General features: G+C 68.6%; 2 protein-coding genes across 2 annotated transcripts; one reads left to right on the plus strand and one right to left on the minus strand.

Moving 5' to 3' along the window:
* Nucleotides 1-928: 928 nt before the first annotated feature.
* Nucleotides 929-3,360, minus strand: LOC311201849 (complement factor D-like). The gene is made up of 5 exons (XM_084276313.1): nucleotides 3,175-3,360; nucleotides 2,766-2,919; nucleotides 2,322-2,466; nucleotides 1,663-1,920; nucleotides 929-1,451 (listed from the first exon to the last, which is right to left on the minus strand). The coding sequence occupies exons 1-5, from the start codon at nucleotides 3,239-3,241 to the stop codon at nucleotides 1,284-1,286; spliced, it is 792 nt and encodes a 263-aa protein (XP_084132439.1). The 5' UTR covers nucleotides 3,242-3,360; the 3' UTR covers nucleotides 929-1,283.
* A 3,070-nt stretch (nucleotides 3,361-6,430) lies between these two features.
* Nucleotides 6,431-9,549, plus strand: PLPPR3 (phospholipid phosphatase related 3; the record flags this gene model as incomplete). The annotated part of the gene is made up of 7 exons (XM_084276327.1): nucleotides 6,431-6,505; nucleotides 6,697-6,882; nucleotides 7,076-7,205; nucleotides 7,418-7,613; nucleotides 7,693-7,750; nucleotides 8,012-8,185; nucleotides 8,278-9,549. 7 exons carry the CDS (start codon nucleotides 6,431-6,433, stop codon nucleotides 9,547-9,549), a joined length of 2,091 nt encoding a protein of 696 aa, XP_084132453.1.
* Between the last annotated feature and the right edge of the window lie 2,463 nt (nucleotides 9,550-12,012).

Here is a 12,012-nt window from a genome sequence, read left to right on the forward strand (position 1 = left end):
TGTCTCCAGGGTCCCTTTGTGGCAGAGAACAGCCCCTTTTTTTGTTTTCCTGTCCTTTTGAAACTGCCTTTTCCTTTGCTAGGGGAAAAGTGAGCTGATGGCAAAGTGCATGTCTCTGCTCAGCTGAATGGAGGGAGCTGGGTGCTGCTGGTAATCAAGGAAAACCAGGTGGCTAATTGGGGAGCTGCACCTTGCAAAGGCTCTCTTCCCCTGTCAGTACAACTCCCCCTCCTGTTCCTCTCCTGTTCCTCGGAGAACAGGTTTGGGGTTCTTTGATGGTTGAGTGCTGCTGCTCACTGGTGGGGAAGGGGGGTCAGGACAAGGAGTGGGGTCTCACCGAGCCCCACGAGCAGCCCCCAGGCTGGCAGCAGCCTGCTCTGGGAGGGCAGGGCCTCTGCCTCCCCCCTGGCCCTCTCCAAAACTGGAGCATCCCCCTCCAGCCCCTTTTGCCTTTCCATGGGCCCTGGAGCTGGAGGGTGCCAGCGTGGCTCCTGCCAGGCCTTGCTTCCCTCTCTGGGTCCCTGTGCTGCCCTCTGCCTTGGCGCAGGCTGAGGCTTTAACAGCTCATCGCACGGTGACCATGATGGTCCCACATTCAGCCCCTATTGCTTGCCAGCTGTGCTGTGTCCCCTGCTTCCCCCCTCCTGGGGCACAGGCACTGGGATGTGGGGTACAGAGAGGGGAATGAGGCCAGGGGGGTGAGGAGGGAGCCCAGTGTGGGGCAGAGCTGGGGTCAAGTGCTCCCTGCAGCGAGCGTGAGGGTTCTCAGCACCCAGCTCAGGGGCTGTGGAGCACAGGGGGGGGGTCCCTGGCAGCACCATCCCTATGGGCTCAGCCCACCCTCTCCCCACCTTGTGCCCAGCTCGTCCCAGTGCTGCTGGCATCCCCCAGCAAGGGGTCCCCACGCTGCCCCAGGGCTGGGCTGCTCTGCAGGAATCATCATGGCTTTATTGCGGGCGCGGGTCACGCTCAGCAGGATGGGCACGAACAGCAAAGCCTGCAGCTGTCCCAGCATTGGGGGGGCTGCAACCCCCCCCTCCTTGGCCAGGTCCCATGCATTGTGAGGGGATGCCATAGCCAGGGAACCCCCTTCCCTTAATTTCTCTCCGGTCCCCCAGCCCAGCCCTCATCCTGGCGTGGGGAGGGGGATGCTCTGGGAGCAGGTCAGGCTGCGGTGGGGTCCTGGCGCTCGGCGGTGCAGCTTCCCCCAAGCAGCAGCGTGGGTGCTGGGGCTGTGCCGGCAGCAGCAAGCTGTGGTGTGGAGCTGGGTCCCCAGGGCCGGCTCAGGGAGTGTCCCCGGCTGCCGAGGCCATGACGCTGTCGATCCAGTCCGCGTAGGGGGCGATGCGGGTGTAGATGGCCGGTTTCTTGTAGTTGCCGCAGACGCGGGAACCGGCTGTGACCACCCCCTCAGCCACCCCATTGCAGACCAAGGGGCCACCCGAATCTCCCTGCAGAAACACAGCTCATCAGCACAGCCAAGGGATCACCATCCCACACCCCAACCCCAGAGCTGGGGCTCCCTGCCTGACCCCCCTGGGGACACAACCCCATCCTCCCCACCACCCACCCCAGACCCACGAGGGGGGGTCAGTCAGCAGCCCCAACCCGTGGGTGGGTGTCTGGGCAGGGAGAGGGGTGTGAGGCCAGGGTGAGTGGTACCTTGCAGGTGTCCTTCCTGCGGGAATCGGTGCACATCATCTTCTGGGTGATGGTGTGGTCGTGGCGGGTGCGGTGGTTGCAGACGTCGCGGCTGAGCACCGGCCTCTGCACCTGGTACAGCTTGTCCGGCCGGTGGCCGCTGTGGGTGATGGTCCCCCAGCCCGCCACGTCACACACCGTGTCGGGCGCCACGTCCCTGTCCTCCCGTTGGAACGGCAGCACCCGCACGTGCTCGTTCAGCTCTGCTTTCTCCTCCAGCTGCCACCAAGCACAAGGGCACCCAGGTCAATGGAGGGGGGCTGGTGACAACCCAGCACCCAGTGGGACATGGTGAGCCCAGCCCCAAGACCACCCCGGCCTCAGGGTTTCATCCTCAGCCCCCATGGTGCAGCCACAGCTGCGAGGAGCGCGGGGATGACGGAGGCATTTGGATGCAGCCCCAAGGTCTTGGGATGGGGGAAGTGGGGATGGTCCCCTGGGATGGGGAAGGGACAAAAAGGGGACTGAGCGGTCCCAGCCTGGGCTTGGGGGTTTCTTTCCTCCAGCTGCAGCCAGTGGCTCAGGGGGGCTCCCAAGGGACAGAGGGATTTGTTTGCAGGAGCAGGGCCGTGCTCAGTGCGTGGGGAAGGAGGGGGTCCCATCAGCCCCCCCCAGCCCACCTGGAGGAGGAGGAGGTCGTCCTTGTTGTTGTGGATGTTGCTGCCGGGGTGGGGGATCTGGGCGCGCACCCGGTACAGGCGTTTGTGGGGCTCTGGCTCTGAGAGCGAGTGGGCGCCCAGGAGCACCTGGAAGACTTTGCCATCCCTGGAAGAGAGGCAGCTTGTGGGGTGGGGTGGGGGTGGGGGGGGATCTCCCCACCCCATAGGGCAGGCGGAGCTGGGGGTGGTCGCCGCACCCAGCCACGAAAAACAGGTGCCAGGGATTCCCCCACCACCACCCTAGGGTGCTGGGAGCTCCTGGGCGCTGCCACAAGGGGAGTGGAGCCCTCCTTCCCCAACACCAGGGTTGGGGGCTGTGGAGCAGGGTCTGGCCTGGGGCCAGCTGCCCCCCACCCCCACTCCAGCCCCGAGCACCCCCTGAGCTGACCCCTCCCCAGCACTCACGTCTCCTCGGTGCAGTGGGCAGCGCTCAGCACCCACTGCTCAGCGATGAGGAAGCCCCCACAGACGTGCTGCCCGTCCAGCTGCAGCGAGGCCATGTACGGGCGCAGGTGGGGTCTGGCCTCAAAACCCCCCAGGATCCGTCCCCGGGGCTGCCCTGTCACAGGCAGGAGAGATCCTGCATCAGCTGGGCATCCCCCCCCCCCCCCAGCCCACCCAACGGTGCATGGGGTGGGGTCACCCCCTTCCCCACCCCCACCCCAATACCCTCCCCTTGGTTGCGGCACAGCGGGGCTGCAGGAATTGGGGGAGGGTGGGGGGGGGTGTGCCAGGTGGGATCCCCCCCCCCAACATGCTGGGGTCGTCGTTACCCCAGGTTGCCCCATGGTGGGGTGCAGGGGGATGCGCTCACCATTCCCCGTGGTCCCCAGCAGCAGCAGCAGAGCGAGGATGAGGATGGGAGCAGGAGTCAGCCCCATGGCTGCGGTGGTGCCTCTGCCCCCCCCGGCTGTGGGGTACACGGGCTCCGTGGGGTGTGTGGGGTGCGTGGGGTGTGTGGGGTGCGTGGGGTGTGTGGGGTGGACGCTGCTCAGCCCAGACCCGCACCGAGGTCTCGTTTTTATGTCCCACTTTGGGGGGGGGAGGCGGGGGCAGGAAGGGGCAGTGCAGGGGGGGGAGCAGAGGAGAGGGGAGGATTGGGGGGGTGGTTTCCGCAGCGTGGGCTGAGTGTTTTTAAATATTCAGCTTATAAAAAGGGTCAAGAGTTCCCGGCACAAACAGCCCGGGGGGGGGAGGAAACAGCCTGTCCCAGCTGCCGGCCCTGGCACCCGCTGCCGGGGAATTCTGCCCTGTTGTTTGCAAAGAGGTGACCGAGTCCAGCCCCGGGCGTGCGAAGGCTCCGGACCAGGCGGCAGCTCCCAGGGCTGGCCCCAAGCCCCTCCGGCCCAGGGACCCCCCGCCCGGGCCATGGGGAGGGTCGCTGGGAGTGTGGCGGTGGGTGCTGGGTGCCCCTGGATGGGGGTCTGGGGCTGCGGAGCAAAGCTGAGCATCCCCCTTGGGATTGGCCTTTGGGGCTGGAGAGGATGAGGTGTGGGGACCAGCAGCCCTGGGGGGAGCCCCCAGCCCCGAGGGGAGCCCCTGCGAGGGCTGGGTGCCGCGGGGGGTGGGGGGAAGCGGGGTCCCTCTGCCTTTCTCCCCGGTGCCACTAAGCGGAGCCACCGCCGCGGCTCCCGGCCGGCCGGGCCCGGGCTCGTCCCCGGAGCCCCTCACCTCGCCTCGGGTCTCCCCCCTGGACAGACCCAGAGCGACGGGAGCCGGGGCCGGGGCTGGGACCGGGGCTGGGACCGGGGGCATCGCTCCGTGCCCGGGTAGGGTTGGGGAGGGGGGAGGAGGGGGTCCCACAGCCCGACCCGGTTCCACCGTGACCCCAGGTGGGATTCCCCCCCTGGGGGACCGTGGGGGGGGGGGGTCTGGGGCAAACAGGGTGAGGAACTGGAGCTCCTCTTCCTCCTCCTCGCCGGCCTCTGCAGCTCCCATGGGCCGGGGGTCCCTCTGTCTGAGCGCCCAGACACGCCGCACCCCCAGCATCGCCCACTCGACCCCCCCCCCCCCCCCCCCCCAAGTGCCACCCAGCCCCCAGCCCCTCCAACCTGTCCCCACCCGGACAGGGGCACATGGGTGAGGAGGGTGCTGGGCTGCAGCGCCCGGGGTGCCCTGGGGGGTGACAGGGACCCTCCCTGGGGGGGGTGAGGGGTGGTAGGGGGGGGGGTGGCTCCCCAGTGTCCCCAGCGGGCGGGGGTCGCACCATGGGGGGCAGGAGGGGGACGGCTCAAAGGGGGGATTTCCTCAGGGAGAGCAGCTTAATCGCGGCTTCCCGGGAGCCGGGATTTAGGCCTTAAATGCTCTGGTAGATTTCTGCCCACTTAGGACCAAAAATGGAACAAGGGCAACGCCGGTGGCCACACGGAGCCTGGACGGGACCCTGAGGGAGTTGGAGGGGGGCAGCAGGCTGGGTTTGGGGTGCAGGGTCGGGCTGGGTTGCCCTACAGCTGTGGGGAAACTGAGGCAGCGCAGGGTCAGGGGTGCCTCATCCTTCTTCAAGAGGTGTTGAACATCCCTGGGGAGCAAAAGGAGCTCCCAACCCCGCCCCCCCCCCCCATCACCTTCCCGGCCCTGAATCCGGGGTGACTCGAGGCTCCAGCTCAGCTTGGCTCAGGCTCCATCCTGGGTGCTCCTCTGCCCAATTCACCCCTGAGATCTCTGGGGCGCAGCAGTGCCCCTGGGCAGGGTGGGTGAGGGAGTGGGTGCTGCCCGATGAGGGCTGGGGGAGCTCAGCAGGGCGGGTGTGGGGGGCTCAGCACCCCCCTTCTGCCTGGCAGCCCTGGGGTCTCCCCAGCCCTGGAACAAGGGAGATCGGTGAGGCTGGGGGGGGCTCTGCAAGGGCAGGGGGGTCCTTGGATTGGGGACCCCCCACACACACTCCTTGCAGCACATGGGGGGAAGGGCTGACCCGGTGGGGGGGCGGGACGGGGCGCTGGGACCCCCCCCCCCGGGTGCAGAGCTGCTTTCGGGGTGCTGAGCGGCGCGGGGGGTGGGGGGTGGGGGGCTGGGGGTGGGGTGTCTGTCCCGCTCGGTGCCCGTGGCCCCGCCCGGCCCTTTGTCTCGCCCCCGGCCCCTCCAAACCCCCATCCCCACCCCCCCTCCGGCTCCGCGGGGGGCTCAGAGCCCCGGGAGCGGCGGGGCGGGGCGGGGGGCGGTGGGGAGGAGGTGGTGGAAGAGGAGGAGGAGGAGGAGGAGGAGGAGGCGGGGGCGGAGGAAACCGCCGCTCCCCGCGCTCCGCCGAGGCAGGAGCATCCCGGCTCCCGGGGAGCCCCGCGGCCGCCACCCCCCCCCCGCCCCCAAACCCCACCCCACCCCCCCGGCCCCGCTTCGCTCCGGGGCGGCCGCAGCAGAGGTGAGTGGGGGGGCGGGGGGGGGGCTGCGGGCTGCACAAAGGGCCGCTCCCCGACCCCCCTCCCCTTCCCTTCCCTCCCGGCCCCGACCCCCGCCCGCGGCTGCGGCACGGCCCTTCGGCCCCCGCCGCGGGGGAAGCCCCTCGCTGCCCCCCGGTACCACCCCCCCCCCCCCCCGGGTCATCCTCCCCGGTTATTTACCCACCCCCTCCCCACCTTTATTGCCCCCCCTTACTGCCCCCCCCGCGATTGCTGCCGTTGCTCCATCCCCCCTTATCCCGCCCCCCCCCCCCCTTTTTTTTTCAGCCGGGGCTCGGTGGCAGTTCGGGGGTTGGGGCCGGGGTGTTCGCGGGGACCCCCTCCCCATCCTCGGCTCGGCACACCCCCTCCCTCCCCACGCCCTCCGCAGCCGCCTGGCCGCCTGTCGCGGTAGTGACCGTCTGTCGCGACAGTCGAGCCTCCGCCCCACCTGTTGTCACAGCCCCTGGTTCGGCCGGACCCCCCCCCTTCCCCTCCCCCCCCGGGGATGCGGGGACTTCCCTTGGCGGTGTGGGGGGAGCGGGGGTAGCCCCTGGGTGCTGCCCAGGGCATCCCGGCAGGGGCAGAACCCCCGGTACCGGCGGCTTCTTCTCGTGGAGTGGCTGCAGGGAGCGGCGGGGTGACCCCGGGGGTGACACGCTGGCCCACGGCAGGGTCCCCAGAGTCCACCCCAGGACCATGATCCCCCCCAAGGAGAAGGCCCGGGCTCCCAAGGACAGCATGACGCTCCTGCCCTGCTTCTACTTCGTGGAGGTGAGGGTGGGGTGGGGTGGGGTGGGATGGGATGGGATGGGATGGGATGGGATGGGGTGGGGGGCTCTTTCCCCCCCACCCTGGCACAGAGGGGATGGGGGCTTTGAGCGATGCTGGTACCTGTCACACTGGGTGGTGTGGTGCTCCTGCTGCTCTGACACATCATCCCCCCACTCCCCCCCTCAACCCAGCTGCCCATCGTGGCCTCCTCTATCGTGACACTCTACTTCCTGGAGCTGACGGACCTCTTCAAGCCGGCCAAGGTGGGCTTCCAGTGCTACGACCGGGCGCTCTCCATGCCCTACGTGGAGACCAACGAGGAGCTCATCCCGCTGCTGATGCTGCTCAGCTTGGCCTTCGCTGCACCAGCTGCCTCGGTGTGTCCCAGGGCTTGGTCTGACGTGGGTTGGGGTGAGGATGGAGCCTGCCCAGGGCTTGGGGTCCTGGTGCAGGCAGCCCAGCCATGTCCTGCATCCACGGGGCAGCATCCCCAACAGCCCAGAGCACCCCTTCCTGCCCTGATCCCTGTGGGGCAGCACCCCCTGAGCTGCTGGTTCCTCCCTCCTGCAGATCATGGTTGGGGAGGGCATCGTGTACTGCCTGCAGTCCAGGCTGAAGGGCCGTGCGGGCGCTGAGGGCAGCATTAACGCTGGTGGATGCAACTTCAACTCCTTCCTGCGCCGGACCGTAAGGTTTGTGGGTACGTTGTGCTGCAGCCTGGGCAGGAGCCCTCACACCATGTAGGGGGATTGATCTGAGGGGCTTGGAGCTGGGGGGTGGGACATGGGGGCATCCTGGATACCATAGAGGGAATGCCCAACCTCCCCCTACCCCCCTCCTCCCAAACCCTGGACACTGCGCTGGAGCCTGTGTGGGATGGTGTGGGGGTGACCCTGCTCCTGCCCTCCCCAGGGGTCCACGTGTTCGGGCTCTGTGCCACGGCCCTGGTGACCGACGTCATCCAGCTGGCCACCGGCTACCACGCACCCTTCTTCCTGACCGTCTGCAAGCCCAACTACACGCTGCTGGGCACCCCCTGCGATGCCAACCCCTACATCACCCAGGACATCTGCTCGGGCACGGACAAGCACGCCATCCTCTCCGCCAGGTACGTGGGGGGTGAGCAGCCTGCCTCGCGGTGCCACCCCTCCCACCCTGTCCCAACCACTGCCCCCATCTCCTGGCAGGAAGACTTTCCCATCCCAGCACGCCACGCTCTCGGCTTTCGCTGCCGTCTACGTGTCGGTGAGTTCCCGGTGCTGCTCGGCTCTCGGTTCCCCCCCCAGCCTCTGCACACCACAAGAAGCCCCCCCACTCTGCCCACCCCCCCCCCTCTCCTGTGTGTGGGAAGGCTCTGCCCCACACATGTGTGTCCACGGTGGGACATCCACGTGCACCCTGCGTGGCTGGGGAGGGGGGAGGCTGCGGTGCTGCGATGGCAGCGGGCGCCGTCACCGCCAGCCACGACTAACCAACCACCTGTCCCCACCACCCCGCTGCCACCAGATGTATTTCAATTCCATCATCTCGGACAGCACCAAACTCCTCAAGCCCATCCTGGTCTTCGCCTTTGCCATCGCCGCCGGGATCTGTGGCCTGACCCAGATCACGCAGTACCGCAGCCACCCTGCCGACGTCTACGTGGGCTTCCTGATCGGCTCCGGCATCGCTGCTTACCTGGTGGGCCCTGACCCCCACCTTTGGGGTGCATCCTCCTCCATCCATCCTCAGTCCCCCGGCGCGGTGCTGACCCCACACTTCCCTACTTGCAGGCGTACCACGCTGTGGGCAACTTCCGTGCCCCAACGGAGAAGGTCCCGGCGCCGGCCCCGGCTAAGGATGCCCTGCGGGCGCTGACGCAGCGCGGCCATGACTCCGTGTACCACCAGAACAAGTCGGTGAGCACCGACGAGCTGAACCCCCAGACGCGGCTGGAGGAGGCGGCGCGGCCGGTGCCACGGGAGAAGAATTCCCTGGGCAGCCTGAAGCGGGCCAGCGTGGACGTGGACCTGCTGGCCCCCCGTAGCCCCATGGGCAAGGAGAACATGGTGACCTTCAGCAACACCCTGCCCCGCGTCAACACCCCTTCCATGGACGACCCGGCGCGGCGCCACATGACCATCCACGTCCCCGTGGACGCGTCGCGCTCCAAGCAGCTCATCACCGAGTGGAAGCAGAAGTCGCTGGAGGGCCGGAGCATGACGCTGGCGGAGGAGGCGGCGGCGGCGCAAGGCCGCGGTGCCGGGGATGCCGGCGAGGATGCTCCCCCATCCCTCTACCCCACAGTGCAAGCGCGCTCGGCCGAGCGGGCGGCCATGGGGCCCCGCGTCCTCATCCAGCCGCGGCCGGGCGCCTCGCAGCTGGTGCACATCCCTGAGGAGAGCCAGGCGGGCGCCGGAGCCCCATCCGGCGCCGGGGCGGCCGTACGGGCCAAGTGGGTGATGGTGGCAGAGAAAGGGGGGGCGCAGAGGGTGGCCAACCCCCCGCGCCTGATGCAGGTCATCGCCATGTCCAAGCAGCAGAGCATCGTCTCCGTCACCCCCAAGCACTCGGAGACGTCTTCCTCCTCCACCAGCTCCGACTCCTCCCAGTACCGCTCGCCTTCCGAGCGGGACAGCTCCAGCATCATCACCATCGACGCCCACGCCCCCCACCACCCCGTCATCCACCTCTCCGCGGGCAACGGGCCCTGGGAGTGGAAGTCGGGGCTGAAAGGGCCGGAGGGGCCGGATTCCTACGAGCTGGGTGACATGGGGAAGGATTTCCGTGGCTTCCGCCCAGCCAAAAGCGCCGGCGTCTCCCCCGGCTCCTCCATCAGCGACATGGAGCAGGACGAGCCGCGCTACGGCAGCCTGGCCGCCATCCCGGGGGCGGCGGGGGGCAGCGGGGGGGAGCGGGGGGATGCCCCCCCTGAGGGGCTGCTGGCCACGGCCAGCCGGGAGTCCACGCTGAGGAGGAAGCCGGCGGAGAGGGACGGGCAGGGGGACAGCGAGGTGGAGCACTACTACAAGAAAATGCAAGCTGGACGGAGGTTTAAGGACTGAGACCCCCCCTCCCCCTTCCCCCACCCCTCCAGCTCAAGGATGGGGGGGTTTCTACCAGCGGGGGTCCCCCTTTGCTGGGGGTGGGGGGCATCAGGATGGGGCTGTCGGAGCAGCGTGAGGACGCAGCAGCACATGGTCCCACCAGACCCTGAGCCAGCTGAGGCGTGTGCAGGACCCCCAGATGTGGGACCCCGCTCCTGCCTGGGCAGCTGGGGAGGGGCTCAGGGGGGGGAGGTTCTGACCCCCACCCCACCCCCGGCCTGCAGCGCTGGGCAGCTCCAAGCACTTTTGACTTTCTTTTTCTCTCTAACAGGTGCTGATGTTTCCAAGGGGTTAATTTATCCTGGCTCTGGAAGTGTAGGTCTACTGAGGGGGGGTGGGTGGGGGGAGAACATGGTGCTGAAGGGCTGGGGGGGGGGCTGGATGAGGGGGGCTGGGAGGATGGGGGCTGGGAGGATGGGGGCTGCCCTTGTGCAACAGGTCCTGGCTCACACAGGCTTTGTGGGTGCTGGGGGTCCTGCAAGAGTGGCATGGGAGGGGTCGTCATGGATCCCCCCATCTTGTGCCACTGGGCTGTGTTGGGGGAAAATGAGGATGGGGACAGTGCTGGGAAAGGGGGGGGGGGGTTTGCCCAGGGGCTCTGGGCATGTGGAGGGTGTAAATAGTGCACGAGCTGAAGTAGAGGGTGGGCTGTGGAATGGGGGGCAGAGGGTCTGGGTGCTGCCAGGTCTGGTGTGGGGGGAGCCGGGGCTGAGCTCTGTCCCCAGGAGCAGCAGCCCTGGGCTGGGGACTGAGGTTTTGGGGGGGTGGGGAGGGAGTTCTCTGGGCTGTGAATGCGTCTGTCGGGCAACGGCTGGAACCGCCGTGGTTTGGAAAGCAAATAAACACGTGGCTGTTCCCCAGCTGAGCTCCAGTGCCAGACCGGGGGGACTGGACCTATGGCAGGGAGGGGTGGGGGGGTGGGCAGGACTGGGGCTCACCAGCATCTGTGGGGGCTGCTTGCAGCGGGCACGTGCCATGGTCTGATGGCTGGGAGAGCCACGACACTGTCAAGGGCAGGGCTCGGCGTGGGGGGCTCGGGCAGCGGCGGGAGGGACCCCCTGCCTGAGTACCCAGGCCTGAGGGAGGGCACGATGCTGCCAACAAGCCGAGTGAGCCCCCTCTTCCTGGGGACAGGGACCCACCCAGGTCCCCACCGCTCCGAAACGGGCTCAGGATCTTTCTGCCCCCCACCCCAGGTGCCCAGATAAGGCCTGTCCAGGCCCCCAACTCCTGAACCATCAGGTGGGCCCGTGGCTGCAGCGTGGCCTGACCACCCCTTGGCTGCCCTCATGGCAAGGTGGGGGGGGGGGGAGGGGGGCTGCGAGCTGTGCCGGGAGGGGCACCTTGGGGGCTGCATGGGCCCAGCCATTGCTGCCAGGGAATCATCCTGCACAGCCCCCTGGGACTTGGGGGGCTCAGCACACCGTAGACCCCCCCTCGTCCTCCCGCCCTCCCGCCACAGCAGGGAAATGCCGCCGCTGCAGTTTTCCACCGCGTTGCTGTGGCAACCTGGGCTCCAGCATCACGCTGGGCTCCAGCACCACACTGGGCTCCAGCATCGCGCTGGGCTCCAGCACCGCGCTGGGCTCCAGCACCACACTGGGCTCCAGCAGCACGCTGGGCTCCAGCACCGTGCTGGGCTGCAGCATCACGCTGGGCTCCAGCACCACACTGGGCTCCAGCACCACACTGGGCTCCAGCAGCACGCTGGGCTCCAGCACCGCGCTGGGCTGCAGCATCACGCTGGGCTCCAGCAGCACGCTGGGCTCCAGCACCGCGCTGGGCTGCAGCATCACGCTGGGCTCCAGCACCACACTGGGCTCCAGCACCGCGCTGGGCTCCAGCACCACGCTGGGCTCCAGCACCACACTGGGCTCCAGCAGCACGCTGGGCTCCAGCACCGCGCTGGGCTCCAGCATCATGCTGGGCTCCAGCACCGCACTGGGCTCCAGCATCACGCTGGGCTCCAGCAGCACGCTGGGCTCCAGCACCGCGCTGGGCTGCAGCATCACGCTGGGCTCCAGCACCGCACTGGGCTCCAGCATCACGCTGGGCTCCAGCAGCACGCTGGGCTCCAGCACCGCGCTGGGCTCCAGCAGCACGCTGGGCTCCAGTACCGCGCTCGGCTCCAGCACCGCGCTGGGCTCCAGCATCATGCTGGGCTCCAGCATCGTGTGTCGCTGCCGGCAGCGGCACAACCACGATGCCCTGCGACCCCCCCACCCCAGCCGGTGCCACATCCTCCCCTGGGCTCATCGCGGCGGAGCTCTGGGGAGGAGGATGCCAACCACGGGCACCGGCAGTGAAGGTGGCAGGAGCGGAGCAGATTCCCAGCCGTGTGGTTTGGTGTCCTCTCATGCCACCACCTCCCCCCGGACCCGTCACCGTATGGTGATGTCGAAACCCCGCGCGACCCGGCCG

Source organism: Gallinula chloropus (genome assembly GCF_964237585.1).
Source record: "Gallinula chloropus genome assembly, chromosome: 28".
Lineage (NCBI taxonomy): Eukaryota > Metazoa > Chordata > Aves > Gruiformes > Rallidae > Gallinula > Gallinula chloropus.